Below are 19,834 nucleotides of genomic sequence, written 5' to 3'. Positions count from 1 at the left end.
ACAAAAATCCCTGCCTTTAAAGAGTTTACATTTTAATACATATCATTGTCAGATATTATGAAAGTTAATGTTATATGTAAGTGTTATATATATTGATGAATATCAGTAGTTTGTTTAGGAAGTTGGTTTTCTGGTTAAAGTAAGAGTCGTGTATTTTCTCAAATTTTATATTAAATTTTCTATAAAAGTACAAAAAAAACCAAACTAAGACTTTGCTAAGCAGATCCAGCTTTGCTGATCATAGTAGAAAAATACTGGCTTTGAAATAACAATGGCGACAATTTCTGAAACCCATAATGCTATTTCATTACACTAATAAAAAAAGAAAAGAGTATTGATAGGAATTCTGGGTTCTAGTCCAGGTTCTATCATCAAGTCAACTGAGTTAACTTCACTTCTTTAGACCTAAGCCTTCCCATTGTACAGTGAAGAAGATTAGACTAGACCAGTGCTTTCCAAATTGTCCTCTTTGGAGCTGTTGGGTTTTCTGGAGGTTTCAGAGAGAAGGGTGCAGATGAAGAGGGAGACCTAACAGGTTTCTTTTCATGGCTTCCCAGAAAACAACTTTACATTTATTAGTTTTACATACTGGGCTTCTGAAAGATATTTTGTTTTGTTTTATTTTAAAAACAATTTGGGATTAAAAATGTTGGTAGAGATTATATCTGGGTGCCCTCTTAAAATGTTAGGACTTTATTGGAAATAGATAATGAAATAACTGCTTTCTTTCATCTTATTGTAGTAACCCTATAGATTCCCTGTAAATGACATTTTTCCCAGGGTTAAGGCAAGCACTTTTATTAACACTTCTACCTATAAAACCTTAATTCATTATGTTTTGAGATTATCTTATAATGTACTCTGATATAATTTTACTCCTAATAACAAGTATGAGAATACTTTTATTTTTGTTTAAAAATTTTGATTCTTTTATTGGCTGACAGTATGGTATGGGACTTTATTTTCATTTCATTCAAGTAAAACTTTTATGTGTTTGGTTCAGCAAAACATTATATGTTATCTTCTGGGATATGAAAATAGTGTAGTTATATAGAACCACATGTTGCAATAAGGTTTGTTAAAGTGAGTGTCTACCTGGAAACCAAACATACATTATTTTTAACATTAAGCACTTCTGGCCTAATCATCATTATCATCATAGTGGCTAATATTTACTGAGCTAAACCTGCAGCCTGCACTTGTACCATGGCATGTAATCCTCACAACAACTCTACGAAGCAGGTACTATTATCATACCCATTTATAATTGAGGTAATTGTGGCTTGGAGAGGTTAATAATTCTCCAGAGTTACCAAGTGTGTAAATTGTAGTGCAGAGATTTTAATTCCTCTTTTCTGATGTTAAGAAATATGTAATCTTAACCCCTAAACTGTGTCTGTCTCAACAATGTTCCATAAGAGTAATGAAAAAGAGCAGTGGAGATGGCTGTTTTGTTTTGCTTAGTCTTAAGGATTCTAGCCATCTTGGACTTAAAGTTTTTGGAGTAGTCAGAGAAAGAGATCAGAAATAACGGCTTTATTTCTACCCTCCTCTTTTGTCAAAGGTCTTCAGACCTATAGAGAACCATCCTCAATGTGACCCAACACCTCTCCCACTTTTCCCTTAACATTTTACTCATCTTTTAAGACTCAATCCAGATATTGCCTTTTCAAGGAAAGCTTCTCTGTATTTCAGAGCCCCTTCCTAGGTAAAACAGGGAAGAAGCAGAGTTCCTGTATTCCCTCTGTATACTTTCGTCTTAGTACTTAAAGTGTTGGACGTAATCTCCTCAAGTGTCTGTCTCTTCCACTGGACCATGAGCTACTTGAGGGCAGAGAATGATGTTTCTTCTTGGTAGCCCCAGAGCCCAGGATACTCCATCAGTACTTGTTAAGCTGAGCCAAAATCGCTTCCTGACAGCATATACCTTTGCTCTGTAAATAATTCTGCAAATGTTTGTTATAAGGTATAACTGAAATCTGACCATCAGTGATCTTGCTTTGTCTGTTTTCAGGTTTGATGAACATCCCTTCTGAATCTTCCCAGCAGTCCCACACTTCTTGTTCCTATCAGCACTCTCCCAGCAGTACAGTGAGCTCTCACCCACACAGCAACCAAAGCAGCCTGACCAACAGTCATGGCGGTGGCCTCAACACCACAGGCAGTAATTCAGTTGCACAGGTCTCACTGTCCCACCCCCAGATGCATACACAGCCATCTCCACATCCGTCCCATCGACCGCATGGTTTACCACAGCATCCACAGCGTCCCCAGCACCCAGCACCACACCCGCAGCAACACAGCCAGCTCCAGTCCCCTCACCCCCAGCATCCCTCTCCACACCAGCACGTACAGCACCATCCAAACCATCAGCATCAGACGTTAGCACATCAGGCACCGCCTCCACCACAACAGGTATCCTGTAATTCTGGTAAGTTTTTGTCTTCTGACGTATGTTTGGCTAACTGTGAATTTGGATCTGTTATCTGGGGCTTATATATATTTTCTACCAGTACTCTTCTTGTCCATCTTCTTTTGTGTTTCCTTGCCATAGTCCTAGAGTTGTAAGTCCTTCAGTCTATAGATTCACCTGGATATTGTCTTGATTACAATTTATGTGGTAGCATAGGCAAACTCAGCAACCTCTGCAGGTTTTGGTTTTAACTCTTGTCCTTCTGGAAAACAAGTGTTTTTGTGAGCGTTTGAAAGAAGAATGGAATGCACAGTCTGTCTGCAATCTATTGTGATTTAGTGTGGTATAGAAGAAAGAGTATAGATTTATGTCTGAAAGACCTGTATTCAAATCCTCATTATGGATCTTTATGACCTTTGGTGCATTAACTCTTTTGGTCTTATTATTTTGTTAGCTGTAGAACAACACTGGTATACAGTGTTGTTATGAGGATCATATTGAGGATACAAAATATGAAATGCCTAGTCTAGTACCTTGCATTTACGTATTCAGTGAACGTTCCCACTTTTTCTTTCTTTGCATATTCCTGCCAAGTATTTCATTTAGAATGATAGATTCATACCCTGATTTTAAAAGAAAAAAAAATGTCTGTTGCTCTTAAGATAGGTCTTGATGGTTTCTGGTGAGATGCTTAACTGACATTGCTCACAGACCAGGCAGTCTCTGCACTGCAGAACTCCAGAGGGTACCACAGACATAGACTACAAGGTGATGGGGCCTCTTGGAATGGTGCAGAGTACAGCTGGGTTCAAGTCTTGGATTCATCATAGTGGCCTTGCTAAGTCATGCCTCCTCTGTAGGTTCAATTTCTTTTGTTTGTAAAATGCAGGGAAATAATACCTTTCCTGCCTGTCTCACAGAGCAGATTGCCCCAGTGCATGATATAATGGGTTTGAATCCATTTGTAAAACTGGATTGGGATTGGCCAATATCAGGAGTAAGGCCAGCTCAAACTTTTGTATCCAGGATTTATAATATTGCCAATATTATTTTTATAGGCGTTTCAAATGATTGGTATGCAACACTTGATATGCTAAAAGAAAGCTGTCGAATTGCCAGCAGTGTTAATTGGTCAGATGTAGACCTTTCACAGTTCCAAGGTGAGTATTGGTTCCTTCTGACTTATAACCAAATACACATATCATGTGTTTTTGAATAGATTTTAAGTCTCTTTTTAGTGGAAATAAGCATCTCCTTATATAGTGTTTCTTTTGCAGTTGGTAGTATGCTTAAAAACACTTGCAAAATTCGTGATTAAGCCTTTCAGCCAGTTGATGTAGCGGAGGTTCACAGACAGGAGTTCTGAAGGAAATTTGGCCACATTTAAAAGAATCAGATTTTGAATAATTTTAAAAATGTCATTCTTCATTGCATGGGCAGAAGATTACCAGTGGAAAATTTGAGGGCTGAAAAAAAGAAGTGCTGTTTTCTTTGCAGTGTTTGCAGAACCATGCTAACTGTATTTCTAATGCTTTCCTCATAGGTTTGATGGAGAGTATGAGACAGGCAGATCTCAAGAACTGGTCTTTAGATCAGGTTCAATTTGCTGATCTCTGTTCTTCTCTTAATCAGTTCTTTACACAAACTGGCCTTATCCACTCACAGAGTAATGTTCAGCAGAATGTCTGTCATGGTGCCATGCATCCAACAAAACCTTCCCAACACATTGGAACAGGTATGGATTTAATTATCTTCTTGATTTTCTCTTTTTCTCATTCATATGAAATTCAGTAACTGTCTGGGGCAACTTGATATGTTGTTAATGATAGCAGTGATCCATTTATATCTTTTTATTTCTAAGAAATGAATGAAATCAAGTAATTTAAGATATATCTTAGAAAAATTGAGATAAAAGAGACTATGTTTTTCTGTCATGATTTACATGATTATCTTATTGTTTATAATTGACTTTCCTTTGTGAATTTTAACCTTTCAAGTTACCAAACAAGAATTAAATGTCTTAAAGATATGTACATTTTAATTTTAATAAGAACATAGTTATGAGGTGTTACCAATTTAAATTTGTGTAGACTTGCAATGAAAATCAATACATCTTTATATATCTTCTAAGAATGTTAAAAAAAATTAAAGTTCAGAGTGTATATGAAGAGTATACATAACGGTAGTCTCATTTATGTTTTACTCTGAACTCAAAATTGGTGCTTTGTATTTTTTCATCTCACTTTCTTCCTTTATTTTTTACCCTTGTAGCCATCTCCTTTACTCTGATTGCAGAGCCTACAGTTTTCTCAAGTTTACATTCTGTGTTTAATATCCAAGTTCTTTCTCTCTTCATTTTAATTTCTTGATGCCTTTATCTCCAAGTTTTCTTTTCTGTACATTGTCTTGTTTTTAGAGTTGATGCTAAAAAGCTCTCTTTTCTATCCTGAATGGCTTCCTTCAGTCATTATCCTAAATTATTTCACATACTTGGTCTTTCTAAGTTCTCAAGATCCCTAGTCCTTTTTGTGAAATCTTCATTTGTGTCTTTTGATACAAAAGAAATCTTCCATCTTTGCTTCTTCCACTTGAATAGCTTACCTAACTTGAAAGTCTCAGTGGTTGTGTGATTTTGGTGGCTTATTCATTTCATAAATCATATTCATAGAAGAGCCTCATTCAATGCCTGGCATATATAGGAGGTACTTAGTATTAACCGAATTTATTGAATGCCCTCTATGTGCCGGATACTAAGCCACTAAACTTTTTTTTTTTAAATAACGCTTTAGCTTCTCTCTCTCCTTTTGTCACTTCTTTTTTGGTTCCTGTTAAAATAAATTGCAAAAAATTTATTTTTATTGTGGTAAAATACACATAAAATTCACTGTCCCAATCATCCTTAAGTGTGCAGTTCAGTGGTATTTAAATACATTCATAATGTTGTGCAATTATCAACACCATCCATCTCCATAACTCTTTTCATTTTTGTAAAGCAAATACTCTATACTTACTCAACAAGACCTCTCCACCCATTTCATCCCTTCATCAGCCTGTGGCAACCAACATTCTAGTTTTTGTGTCTTGAGTTTTAACTATTCTAAGTACCTCGTATAAGTGGAATCATACAATGTCTGTCTTTTTGTGGCTGTCACTTAGCATAATGTCTTCCAGGTTCATCCATATTGTAGCATATGTTAGAATTTTCTTCATTTTTAAGGCTGAATATATGTATAAGGCTATTTTTAAGACTATTGTACATATAATACATACCACATTTTGCTTATCCATTCATCTGTTAATGAACACTTGGGTTGCTGCCATGTTTTAGCTATTGTGAATAATGTTGCTGTGAGCATGAGTGGACAGATCTTTTCAAGACCCTGCTTTCAATTATTTTGGGTATATACTCAGAAGTGGAATTGCTAGATCCTACGGTAATTCTATGTTTCATATTTTGAGGAACCATCATACTGTTTTTCTCAGCAGCTGTACCATTTTACATTTCCACTAACAGTCATAAGGGTTCCATTTTTCTCTATCCTCACCAACATTTGTTATTTTCTTTTCTTTTGTTTTTAATAGCTTTGCCCATTTCTTGATTGGGTTTTTGTTGCTGCTGAGTTTTAGGAATTCTCTATATTTCTGGGTATTAACTCCTTACCAGATATATGATGTGCAAATACTTCTCCCATTCTTTTTTTTTTCTTTTTTACTGTGTTGTTAGTGTCTTTTTTTTTCTTCTTTTGTTGTGTATGCCTTTGGTATAGTATCCAAGAAATCATTATGGAATTCAATGTCATGAAGCTCTTGCCCTCTGTTTTCTTCTAAGAGTTTTAAAGTTTTAGGTCTTACATGTAAGTCTGACCCATTTTGAGTGAATTTTTGTATATGGTGTTATATAAGGGTCCAATTTCTTTTGTGTGTGGATATCCAATTGTCCTATTACCATTTCTTGAAAGACTGTCTTTTCCCCATTGAACGGTGTTGACACCTTGTCAAAAATCATTTTGACTATATATGTGTGTATTGCTGGGTTCTCTATTCTGTTCCATTGGTCTTTATGCCAGTACACTGTCTGACTGTAGTAGCTTTGTAGTAAGTTTTGAAATCAGGAAGTGTGAGTCTTCGAGCTTTGCTGTTCTTTTTCAGGATAGTTTTGGCTATTCACAGTCCCATGAGCTTCCATATGAATTTTAGGATGGGATTTTCTATTTCTGCAAAAAAAGTCATCGAGATTTTTGATATGGATTACATTGAATCTGTAGATTGCTTTGACATCTTAACAATATTGTCTTGCAGTCCATGAACATGAGATTCATTTCTATTTATTTATGTCTTTAATTTCTTCAGCAATGTTTTTTAGTTTTCATTGTACAAGTTTTTCATCTCTGTAATTAATTTATTCCTAAGTAGTTTATTCTTTTTGATCTCATTGAAAAATGGAATTGTTTTTGTAATTTCCTTTTCAGATTGTTCATTGTTTGTATATAGAAATGTGACTGAATTTTGCATGTTGACTTTGTATCCTACTACTTTGCTGAATTCATTTATTCTAACAGTTTTTCTGTGTGTAATCTTTAGGGATTTTTATGTATGAGATTATATCTGTGAACAGAGATAAATTTACTTCTCCCTTTTTAGTTTGGATGCCTTTTATTTCTCTTTCTTGCCTAATTGCTCTGGCTAGAACTTCTAGTACTATGTTGAATAGAAGTGGTAAAAGTGGACATCTTTGCTTTGTTCCTGATCTTAGAGGAAAAGCTTTCAGTCTTTCACCACTGAATATGATGTTCACTGTGGGATTTTCGTACATGGCTTTTGTTATGTTGAAGTAGTTTCCTTCTATTCCTAATTTGTTGAGTGTTTTTATCATGAAAGGTGTTGACTTTCGTCAGATACTTTTTCTGTGTCAGTTGAGATGATCATGTGGGTTTTTATCCCCTTCATTCTGTTAATGTGGTATGTTACACTGGTCAGTTTTTATATGTTGCACTGTTCTTGTATTCCAGGAATAAATCTCACTTGGTCATGCATGGTGTGCATAATCCTTCTATCATGTTACTGGATTCATTTTGCTATTGTCTTAAGAATTTTTGCATCAAGGTTCATAAAGGATATTGGTCTGTAGTTTTAGTTCTTCTTTAAATGTTTGGTAGAATTCACCCATGAAGCCATCAGATCCAGGGATTTTCTTTGTACAGGAAATTTTTGATTAAGTATTCAATCTTCTTACTCGTTATAGGTCTATTCAGATTTTTGTCTTTCTTCATGATTCAGTCTGTGTTGATTTTGTGTTTCTAGGAATTTGTCTGTTTCATCTAAGTTGTCCAGTTTGTTGGTATACGGTTGTTCAAAGAACTCTCTTATCCTTTTTATTTCTGTAGAATCAATAGTAATGTCACCACTTTCAGTTCTCATTTGAGTCCTTTTTTTCTTAGTCCATTTAGTTAAAGGTTTGTCCACTTTGTTGATTTTTTTTCGAAGAACCAACTTTTGGTGTTAAAGATTTTTCTCTGATGTTTTTCTGTTCTCTATTTCATTTATCTCTGCTCTAATCTTTATTATTTCTTCCTTTCTGTTAGCTTTGGGTTTGGTTTCTTCTTCTTTTTTAAGTCTGTTTTTTAATGTAAGTCTTTATAGCTATAAATTTCCCCCTTAACACTGCTTTTGCTGTTTCCTGTGAGCTTTGGTATGTTGTATTTTTGTTTTCCTTCATCTCTAAGTATGTTCTAATTCCCCTTGTAATTTCTTCTTTAATCCATTGGTTAAGTGTGTGTTGTTTAATTTCCACAAATCTGATAATTTTCCATTTTTACTTCTGTTTTTGATTTCTAACTTCATCCTGCTATGGTCAGAGAAGATACTTTGTATGGTACCTATCATTTAAAATCCATTGAGACTTGATTTGTAGCCTAACATATGGTCTGTTCTGGAAAATGTCCCATGTGCACTTGAGAAGAATGTGTATGCTGTTGTTGTTGGGTAGAATGTTCTATATATGCCTGTTAGATCAGGTTGATTTATTGTGTTAAATCCTCTAGTTGCTTATCTTCTGTCTGGTTATTTTATCCATTATTGAGATAATGGGTATTTCAGTCTCCAACTGTAATTGTAGAGTTGTTTATTTCTCCTTTCAGTTCTGTCAGTTTTTGCTTCATATGTTTTACAGTATGTTATTAGGTGCATAAATGTTTGTAACTGTTCTGTCTTCTTGCTGTATTGCACCTTTTGTTGATATATAATGTCCTTCTTTACAAGAAATAGGACTTCACAAGACATCTCTTGTAACATTTTTTGATTTAAAGTCTATTTTGTCTGATATTAGTACAACAATCCCTGTTCTCCTTTGGTTACTATTTGCACGGAATATCTTTTTTCATCCTTTCACTTTCAATCTGTTTGTGTCTTTGGATCTCAAGTGAGTCTTCTATAGTCAGCATATGGTTGGATCATGTGTTCTTATCCACTTCTGCCAATTCTGTCTTTTGATTGGAGGGTTTAATCCATTTATATTTAAAAGAATTACTGGTAAGGGGTGACTTCTGTGTTTTGCTATTTCTTTGCTATGCCTTGTAGCTTTTTTGTCCCTTATTTCCTGCATTACTGTCTTCTTTTGTGTTTAGTTAATTTTTTGTAGTGAAATGTTTAAATTCCTTTCTCATTTCTTCTTGTGTATATTCTGTAGCTCTTTGTGGTTACCTTGGGGATTGCATTTAACATCCTAAAGTTTCAACACTCTAATTTGAATTTATACCAATGTAACTTCTATAACATGCAAAAACTCTGCTCCTTTTCGGCTCCACCTCCACCTCTTTTGGTTGTTGATGTCTCAAAATTACATTTTTCTACATTGTGTGGCCCAAAACATGTACTAATAATTATTTCAAATGCATTAATCTGTTAAATCATGTAGACAACAGTATGTGAAGTTACAAGCCAAGTTACAATAATATGAGCTTTTATACTAATAGCTTTTAGAAAACATTTTAGCCTCTTAAATCATGTATAGAACAAAAAGTGGAGTTAAAAATCATTGTTATGATAACGCTATCTCTATAATTGCCCATGTATTTATTCATTGAGATCTTTACTTTTTTCATACGGCTTTGTGTTACTGTGTAGTGTCCTTTCATTTCTTCCTGCAGGACTCTCTTGAGCATTATTTTCCGGGGCAGGTCTAACAGTAACAAACTCTCTTAGCTTTTATTTATCTGGGAATGTCTTAATTTCTCTCTCACTCTTGAAAGGACACTTTTACCAGGTATAGGATTCTTTGTTGACACTTTTCTTTTAGCACTTTGAATAGATTGGCCCACTACCTCTGGCCTGTAAAACTTCTGATGAGAAATCTGCTTATAATCTTATTAAGGATCCCTTATATGTGCCAAGTCACTTCTCTCTTGCTGCTTTCAGCATTCTCTCTATATCTTTGGCTTTTGAAAATGTGATTATAATGTGTCTTGGTATGGGTCCCTTTGACTTCATCTTACCTGGAGTTCGCTGAGCTTCTTGGATGTTTATATTCCTGTCTTTCATCAAATCTGGGAAGTTTTCAGCTCTTACTTGTTCAGATATTCTTTCGGCCCCTTCTTCTCTCTCTTCTCCTAGGACTCCCACAATGCATAATTGGTCTGCTTGATAGTGTCTCATAGGTCCCTTAGGCCCTGTTTGCTTTTCTTCAGTCTGTTTTCTTTCTGTTAATCAGCCTTGATAATTTCCATTGTCCTATCCTGTCTTCACATTTGCTGATTCTTTCTTCTGCCTGCTCTTCTTTGAGTCCCTTAAGTGAATTTTTAATTTCAGTTATTGTACTTTTCAGTTCCAGAATTTCTTTTTGGTTTCTTTTTATGTTTTCTCTTTGTTGATATTTCATTGTGTTCATGCATTGCTTTCTTAATTTTCTCCACATCTTCCTTTAGTCTTTGAACATCTGTAAAGTTGTTTTAAAATCTTTGCGTAGTAGATCTGCCATTAGGATTTTTTTCAAGGACAGTTTCTGTGGATTTGTTTTTGCTTTGAATGGGCCATACTTCCCTGTTTATTTTTATGCCTTGTAATTTTTTCTGTTGTTGTTGTTGAAAACTATACACTTGAATCTATTAATGTGATACCTGTGGAAATCAGATTCTTCCTCTTCCCAAGGGTTTGCAGGATTTTGTTACTGTTTTTGTTTTTTTGATTGTTACAGGCTATCCTTGTGCTGAGGATCAACTTAAGGTTTAAACTTAAGATCTTTTCAGGTTTTCTCTGAGCCTGCGCTTATTTTTTTTTTTTGGCATGGGTGGTCACTTTTTAACTTGCCCTGCATATGCAGTTGTTTTTCAGTATCCGAGTCTTTAATGTCTGGCTCCCAGAGGGGAAAAAGAAAAGAAAGAGGGGAAAGGGGGCAGCAGCCCTTTAAATCTCCTGGAAATCAGTTCAGCCAGAGGAGAGGAGATGCAGCAATAATGGCCACCCTCCTTTTTGTCTGCAACTCTGTAATCAGAAGCAACAATCAGTGATCAGAGCACAGATCCCCAGTATTTGGTGGACAGTACCCTTTTTGCCCACACTGGCTCCTGTAGGGTTTGTATAAGCTGTTCCAGCTGCTTGCCATGGGGGTAGGAGTGAGGGGATAGGTAGCTATATCTGTGCTAAGAGCTGAAATTCACCAAAATTAACTGCAATTTGCCAACCAAGCCTTCTTCTGCAAGTTGTGAACCTTCTTTAGAGAGTCCAGAGTTGCAAACTAGTTATGTTAGATTTTACCCATGCAATTTTATCTAGATTCCTGTTCCACCATCTTCCCAGAATTCTCCCTATCTTCATGTTTAAGTATAAAGATCTTTATGATTTGGCATGTATTTTTACTTATTTGTCTTCTTCTATTCCATCTTTTTAATCTATTCTTCTGTGTGGCGTGGACAGCTTATCTTTGGTCCTCTGATAGGTTCTAAGCCTATAATTTGTCCCTTTCAGGATACATCACTTACTTTTCTAGCTTGCTTGAAGTCCTAGACCAGGTGTACCATACTTTGTCCATTGTCTCTTGGTTCTCCTCTCTTCCTTTCTTTTTTTCCCTGTTCAACGAAAATTGTCCCTTCAAAGTGCTGCCACATTCTCTTTTCCAAATCACCTTAAACCATTTCAGTCAACCTTAAAAGTACTAAGTGAATTTGGGTAGTTTATATGTACATCAGTATGCATGTGTGTTTGGGGGTGAGCCCCTGTGTTGCTCAGATTGTTGCCTTCAGATCAGGGAATTCTAGGAAAGACAGGTAGAAGAAGATGTGGGTCAGTCTTAAGAGAAGGCCATTTCAGAAGGCCGTTGTACATGCTAGCCAGTAGCTCCCCTTTCTGCAATTTCAAAGCTGTAGGGTGAAACAAGACTTTCTTCAGTTTTGTGGCCTAAATCTCTAAGAAAGGTCCAAAAGTACCTTTTGATTTTGGAACTGGGTACTCTTGGTCATGGAAGAAGCACTTTCCATCTGCTGCTGTCCTCTGTCAGAGTGTCCAGGCATCTCTTCTAGATTCTCTCTAGACTGAGATCCTGGGTTATTTCCCTAAAGCCCTTTGTTAGTAGACTTCTGTGGTCATCTCTACTTGATCCTTGACCTTGATTATTTGGTTCTGGTTATTATGATTCTCTTAATTTTTTCTGCCATCTTTCCCTTTTATTGCCAGCACTTCCTTTCCCTCTACGGTCCCCCCAACTCCTTGATTCTCAGTGTTACTCCATTCATAGCCTGTCAGATGCAGAAGACCTGTAGTTTTCCCTCAGTGTTTATTTGTCTCCCAATTTCCTTCCCCTTTAGTCTTTTCCTTCTGAGTCAAAAGAACTTTAGTGATCCTTGGCCTGCCAAGCCATGTTGACTTTTGTCAACACTTTGTGTGATCAGCTCTGGTGTTAAGTATCTATCACCTCATGCCTGCTGATGCCTATTCACAAACATTCAGGGTTTTTTTTTTTTAATTAAAATTTTTTTAAAATTTTTGGCTGCATTGGATCTTTGTTGCTGCACACTGGCTTTTTCTAGTTGCAGTGAGCGGGGGCTACTCTTCGTTGCAGTGCGTGGGCTTCTCATTGCGGTGGCTTCTCTTGTTGCGGAGCACAGGCTCTGGGCGCGTGGGCTTCAGTAGTTTTGGCACGTGGGCTCAGTAGTTGTGGCTCATGGGTTGTAGAGCGCAGGCTCAGTAGTTGTGGTGCACAGGCTTGGTTACTCCTCTGCCTGTGAGATCTTCCCAGACCAGGGCTTGAACCCGTGTCCCCTGCATTGGCAGGCAGATTCTTAATCACTGTGCCACCAGGGAAGTCCCACGTTCAGGTTTTTTTACATGCCAGCCTGCTTCCTTTTGTTTTAAGTCCTAGCCACTTTCTGTCATTCTTTCATTCTCCTTCTTGCGTCCCTGTCTTTCACATTTTTTCAGATATCTCATTTCTCTTATGTCTACCACCCAGTAATTCTTTACCACATTTTCTTAGAAATGTAGTGTAAGAGGGGACTTCAGAGAGCTGTTAAAGCTGTTATCCTTTTATTTAACAGGTAAGGAAACTGATCCAAAGAGAGAAAGTGACTTGCCTGAAATTACAAAGTTCATTTAGATATAGGTCTTGACTCCCAGAATACAGCCTTTCCATATCCTTCAAACTTTCCCTGTCCCGTCTGTCTTCAATACTCCCCTTTTGGTAAATACCTCTTTGGCCTCCTTAGAGATGCCAGAAACTAGTGTTGTAATGTGTTAGTGTGGACGGGGGAAGGAGAAAAAGATGCTGTAGTACACAGTGTATTCCCTCTTCTTCCTAAATCATTTTACCTGTATTTACAATTTGTCTTGCCCACAATGTTTAAATCCTCCAGTAATGTTTAAGTCCTCTAGTTGTGCTGTTCTTAATTTGATGCTCTGCTTAAAGGTCATTAAATACAAGTAGATGTGCATTAATTCAGCAAACATTTATTTACACCTTTCCTGTGCCTGACTACATAGTGGGGACTAGGAATAATGAGGTGACTCTAGAATAGTCCCTAATTTCAGGGAGCTCACAGCCTGATAGGTGAGACAAGTCTACCAAGAAATACAGTATTAGGAGGACTACATTTCTACCACAGATGGGAATAAGAGAAAGAGGCTTACTTGTCCTAGGGAGAAAGAAAAGCTTCATACAAGACAGCACATTTCAGCTGGACTTTGCAGGATAAGTGGGATTCTATATGCCAGAGAAGTCTGATCATTTCTCTGCTCAAAACCCTTTATTAGTGTCCATTTTTCTCAGTAAAAACCAAAGACCTTACTGTGGCCTATATGGCCCTACACAGTCTGGTCCCCCATTACTCTCTGACCTTGCCTCTTTTTCCCTTCCCCTCCCCTCCCCTTACCTCAGGGCCTTTGTACTTGCTCTTTCCTCTATCTTGAGTGAGCTTCCCGAGATAGACACATGACTCAAGTTTTTCCCTGAAAAAGCACCTACTACAGTGATGCCTTCCCTGACCATCCTACTTAAATGGCACCTACTCAGCACTCCTTTTCCCCTCTCCCTGCTTTATTTTTCTGTGTAGAGTGTATAACATACTATATAATTTACTTTATTTTCCTCCCTCCCGTCTTCACCCCTCCCAATCCCCTGAGAACCAGCTCCAAAAAGACAGGGAGTTTGTTTCTTTATTTATGTATTTCTAGTGTGTAGAGCTGTGCCTAGCACAAATACTTCTTGAATGAATGAATGGTCATTCAACAACAGTCTACTTTCAAGAAGTATGTTGTGTGATTAGATTTTTATTGAAGTATGGTTGATTTGCAATATTATATTAGTTTTAGGTGTACAGCACAGTATAGATTTATAAATTCTCATAACTACATTCTAAATGTTATAGGATCTCAAACATCTTTGGAAACTGCATTATAAGTTAATTTCTTGCTTAAAAAGTCCAAGTAGACTCTCATTGTTCAGTCTGTAATGAGAACATGGGAAAAAAATGAGGAGTAATGAGAATCTGTATGAAAATAAAATCGTATGAATGTGACAAGTTTCAAAAAGTTAAGGCCATTTGTTTAATGTGGGTATCTATTTATTCCCATAATCTTGTTTATTTCCATAATTCTCTAATTCTCACCTGTCTCCTCCTTTAAGGTAAGAATTACTAAGCCAAAAGAGAAATGAAAAAATATATATAAAAACAGATTAATCTCCAATAAAAATTAGGTTTTGTCTTATGACTTGAGTTGTTAAGGATAAGTAGAAAGAGAGCTAAGATTTTGCAGGATGGAGGCTGGGATGTCGTTGGTAAGTGAATGACCATATTACTCAGAGGAGGGCAGCCCCTCTAGCCGGATGCAGCCTTTAAAAGGTACATCAGCCACGAATGTGAAGGCCGATCACATTTTTTCTCCTGCAAAAATATACTAGAGCTGTAACTTAGTATAACTTTTATTAGTATAACTTTTCTCTTCTTTTCTTCCTAAATCTTCAGTATGGTAAATTGGTCAGAGAGATCAGTTCTGACTTTAAACTTTACTATAAAAAGACATGTTATCTTGGGAGGCAGTGGCTGGAAGTCAGAACTCTTGGGTTCTGTTCCTGGTTCTTTCTCATTTTCTCGTCTCATTTCCTCACCTACATGAACAGAAGTAGGGCTGGATTAGATTATCTCTGAGACTATCTCAAACTTGGACAGTCTGACTTTCCAGTGGCAGGTGGAAAACTTGTGAGCAGCCAAATATAGTGTGCCCTACCATGAATATAAAACGAAGATTTTTCTTCCCTTTCTAGTTTCCTCTGGGAAAATGACTGCTGTTTTCTAGTTTGATTACAGCATTCCTAGAATGCAAGTATAGTTTGTGTGAAACACTAGAATACCTTAGGGAAATAGCCTTTCCAGAATTCTGGATGTTTCATATAATATAAACCAGTGTTATGGTGGTTCTTCCCCAGGAGTTATTGGGGGAGGTTGCATGATTTTTCCTCCCCTCCCTTTCTGTTTTGCATTAGGATGCAATGTAATTGACATTCTGGAGCTATTATACTTGATGGCTGCTGTCAGTGAAAGCATATTAACTTAAGAACCTTCTGAAATGCTATTTAAATGAGATCTGTGTTTCCCATCTACACATCTTCTAAATAATGTTTTTAATCACCTTTGATATAGCTCTTTTACTTTATGCAAATCTTTCCTGTCACTTTGTGCCTCCAGTCACTTTGTTAATCAGCTAGGGCACACTTAGGTCTGCTTTAAGGATGGGAAAATCAGGGCAATAGAGACAACCATTACTGGAAAGAGCCCATGAGTTAGGAGAACTGAATTCTAGCCCTAGGCCCTGTCAGACTGATGTGTCTTTGGGCAAGTCTCCTCAGCCTTCTGAGCCCCTTGTTGCCTCATCCATAAAATGGGGGTAATCCCTGTCTTGCTTTCATTGTGGGTCTAGGGGGAGACTCAGATGAAGTAATGGGATATGAAAATGCTTTTGAACTATAATGAGGTATGTATCAACAACAGACTTAACTTACCTACGAGCTTCCAGAGAGTTAGAGGCAGTGCCAGAATTAGTACCAGTGTACTCACACCCAGCCTGGCACCGTGTTTGAAAATCCAGCACCACCTTTGGCAGAGTTTTAGCATCTAAAAGGAGTGATTTTTCCTTCCCTTTTCTTCCTCGCTTTACCAGCTTAATTTAGTTTTAGGTAACAATTCTATTAAGATTTTTATGTTTGATTTGCTTTACTTATGTTACTATGTTTTCCTTCTGTCTTCTTCACAATCTGATTAGGAAATTTGTACATAGACTCCAGGCAAAATCTCGCTCCTTCAGTGATGCCTCCCCCTGGTTATCCTCACATCCCGCAGGCACTCAGCACTCCAGGAACAACAATTGCAGGTAATTTGGGGTGTGGTGTGTTGGGATTGGTACTTGGAGTTTAAAACTGAAAAAGGCTTTAGCTGTCCCGACAGCTGCCTCAGGAGTGGGTGAACTCCCTGTTTCAGAGGGGTGGGGTGCAGAATACCTGTAAGATGAGGATCGTAAGAGCCACCTTGTAGAGGCTTCTGGGTGGGTAAGTGAGAGCATATGCACTGAGTTCCTGGCACACATAGGAAGTGTTCAATAGGTGTGTGTTTCTTTCTTCCTTTATCCTCTCCCAAGTCACTGCTGACATTGCCTCCTTCCTTCCAGGCCATCACGGAGCCATGAACCAGCAGCACATGATGCCTTCCCAAGCCTTCCAGATGCGGCGCTCTCTGCCTCCAGATGACATCCAGGATGACTTTGATTGGGATTCAATTGTGTAGAGCTTGTTTCTCAAGGCACCAGACAGACCCAAGCGTTACCTTTCTGTGCAGTGAAGGGAAAGGTTTGAGAGAATCCAGTTGAGAAAACAAAGTTTCTAATCATTTTACCAATGTTATCGAAAATTTTTTTGAAGACAATCAGAAAGATTTTTGCTGGATAACTTACTGCTTTTATCTGACCCAGACAAGTACTACATGTTTGTCTCCCTGCCAGCTGCCCTATGTAGCTCCTAATTGTTGTGTGATTTGAACGGCTTTTGCATATTTGTGTCAGTTTGATGTTGACCACAAGTGCCAGACTGATTTTTCAGACAGAGCCTATTTTGCTGCAAGCAGTTTATAGATGCATATGTGTAAATACATGTACAAAAATTATTGAAAGGCTTCAATTTTTTCTAATTGGATTATTATGTCTTGAAAAGAAAGTTACTGTGAGTTTTTATTCCTTGTTAGGCTATTTTCGGCAGGATGCTTTTAACTGACGTAGGCAACTGAAAGGAAATAGATTTTTTCAAAGCCCAGTTCCCCTTATTTAATCTTTTTCGGAAATGTGAGTATTGAGTTCTACTCAGTAAGCCAGAGAACCCAGAGTTTGATACTCTCCAAACAGTCCAAAGGGGCATGTTGTTCCTGAGCAGCATGAAGGACTGACCAAATGTTTTTTTGATGCCTGGGGGATTCTACAGTTCATGTTGCGCCGTGTCAGCATCTGTTTTTCTAAGTCTGCATTGTATGCCAGTTCTAAATGTGTTTGATTAGAAGCTGGGCACTGCTTGGCTTTTGAAGCAAATCAGTGTCTCCACATTCACTTATGTATTTATTATTCAGAAGTGTTATTTTAATATTTATTGCTATCTTCTGTGAATGCTCAACTCCTCTTGGGTTCATTAAGGAGAAATGCAGTGTCTGAAAGCACAGAATTATTTTTCTTGATAAGAGTTTACAGACAAGACAATCAGAGAGAGATTGTGTCATTCTCCTTATCATTACTCCTGCCATGTGAGTATATTCTCTATCTTTGCATTCCTTCTAATTGAGACTTATTTGCTAAGTAGGATTTTCTGGAATTTGAATCAGAGTTCGTTTGGGCAACAGAACAGCAGGGCAGTGTTTGTATAGCAAGTTTCCCCCTCATTCTCTTTCCATTTAGGAAGCACTGAAAGGAGGGTAGAGCCACACATGGATTTTATTTGCCTCCGTCTTCAGTGCAGTTACTGTGGAGTGGCCTCCTGTTTCTGTTGTCCTGTGTGTCTGTATATGCATGATGTTTGGTTCCTCTCTTTGAAATGCAGCCTGCCTCTTAGGGGTTTTTATTAGTTGTTTGTTTTTTGTTTTGTTTTATTTCACAGTTACTTTGCATGGATTGATTGTCTTAGTTTTGTAATGAAACTAAGAGAAATGAGATTTCTTTTTTTAATGAATAGATTTTGAATTGGTTCTTTAGACCAGAAAGAAAAAGCAGAATTTTTCAGTCCTAATGGGGAAATGATGTTCCATCCAATCAAGGAGTACTAACTGCTCACTGGTTGCTTTTTAGCATCTCTAGTCTCTATCAGGCATGCTTATTAAGTCACTTTAATTACCCTTACTGATTCCGTGGTTGCGTAATCTCTACTGGAACTAAACAAACACCTTTGTTTCTGTGTGTGTGTATGTGAGAGTGTTTGCGAACGTCTTTGGGTATTTTTTTTTAGTGGAGTGTTGCCTTGAATGAATCACTGGGAAGCCAGCCACGGTAAAGGCTGGTGAGGTTGGGGAGGAGGGAAGGGCTTTATATTCCTGTTGTTTGGATCCTGCTTGGCATGAAAAAGGAAACTCAGTTCCAGCCCCTTGGATCAGTAAAAATCAGAGGATTCTGGAAAGGCAGCCAATCAAGATGAGATAGCAGCCTGCAGAGTAAAAGCTTGGGAAAAAGGGGGTGATTCTCAGTAGTCTGCTCAAGTCACGGTTCTCTAGATACCAAAATAGCTGTTTTGAAACTATAAATTGTGTGGGTAGCAGTGTGCACTTTAAACAATTTGGGTATTAGAATGCAGTAGCTTATACTGAGTGATTCAAGTAGAAACCGCTGATGAAGATGTTACAAATTGTGTGAAGCTAATTTCCCATTTAGCAATCATTTATTGATTTGCAGTGATCAGTATTTCTGTGAGAATTTAAACTTACCATGAATGGCCCTGGAGGCAGAGCCTCCATCCAGACCCATCCCACACTAGTGGTTCCTGTGGCCAGGGAGCCGAGGGCAGGCTCTCTCACGGGCTCCAGCCAGACAAGGCTCCCTGGTGAGGCGCAGAGCATCCCTCTAGTGGCCATCTCAGTTGGTAGTTGTACATGCAGAGCAAGTTCTGTCTTGGGCTTAAATTGACTGAAGGCTTTTGGGGAAAAGAATCATAAATGCATATAATCAAATGGGGGTACTCTGTCCAGGAGAATAATCCGACTGGCATTTGTGGCAGTTTTTGAAATGTAAATGTATTCATGTATGTTCTTGTAAATACATGTCTCTCAGATGTCCTTTGAAGTGGGAGGGAATCAATCTGGGGATTATTTCAAATGGAATAGAGTATTTTGATATTGTTCATTCAGAGGGTGATGTGTACATATCTATATTGTATATATGTGATGAAAATGCATTGGCTTTTTGTGCAAACACAATCTGCTCTCTGTACTGCTGTTGGACAGTCAGTGTTTTAATGTTTCTACAGTTTTGCTATTGCACGATTTCATATTTTGCCTCTATGATGAACGGCACCCATTCTTTGTAACTGTTTAGTGCTGTAAAGAAATATCCCAAGTGTCATTAGGATTGTTGCTGCCAGAAGTGATATGCATGAATGGCACTTAAAATAAATATATTATGTTAACTCTATTTACAACACCAATTGGTCTGTGTCATTTGCTGCAGTTGAGGGAACAAGATTGGAGCTAGTCCAGAAGCAGAAAGCCTGGAGTTAGTCATTCCTTGGGGTCTCAGAGATTGTGTCCCATGTACTGCTGCCTGAGAACAGTCATTGCTGCTGTTTGTTGAACATCTCACTTGCTCTGTGAACTTGAGGAAATTATTTCATTTGTCTGAGCTTCATTTTCCTCATTTACAGTGCCTATAAAATGAGAATAATACCTCCTGGAGTGGTAGAGGGATTAAATTAATTAAGGCATTTAG

At 37.6% G+C, this 19,834-nt stretch overlaps 1 protein-coding gene across 2 annotated transcripts in view; it reads left to right on the top strand.

The window, feature by feature from the left end:
• The window catches only part of FOXJ3 (forkhead box J3), a 136,647-nt gene extending 117,107 nt beyond the window's left edge, over positions 1 to 19,540 (top strand). For both annotated transcript variants that reach the window (XM_082614039.1, XM_082614038.1), the window contains 5 exons: positions 2,015 to 2,431; positions 3,472 to 3,573; positions 3,957 to 4,148; positions 16,154 to 16,261; positions 16,556 to 19,540. In XM_082614039.1, the coding sequence (XP_082470165.1) occupies positions 2,015 to 2,431; positions 3,472 to 3,573; positions 3,957 to 4,148; positions 16,154 to 16,261; positions 16,556 to 16,671 (935 nt within the window). In that variant the 3' untranslated portion in view covers positions 16,672 to 19,540. The remainder of the gene's footprint in view (positions 1 to 2,014; positions 2,432 to 3,471; positions 3,574 to 3,956; positions 4,149 to 16,153; positions 16,262 to 16,555) is intronic.
• The last annotated feature ends 294 nt before the right edge of the window (positions 19,541 to 19,834 follow it).

The sequence above is a fragment of the Mesoplodon mirus genome, assembly GCF_964341445.2.
Source record: "Mesoplodon mirus genome assembly, chromosome: 3".
NCBI classification, from domain to species: Eukaryota; Metazoa; Chordata; class Mammalia; order Artiodactyla; family Ziphiidae; genus Mesoplodon; species Mesoplodon mirus.
The sequence above is the reverse complement of the archived record's forward strand: the minus strand, read 5'-3'. Positions and strand labels throughout refer to the sequence as shown.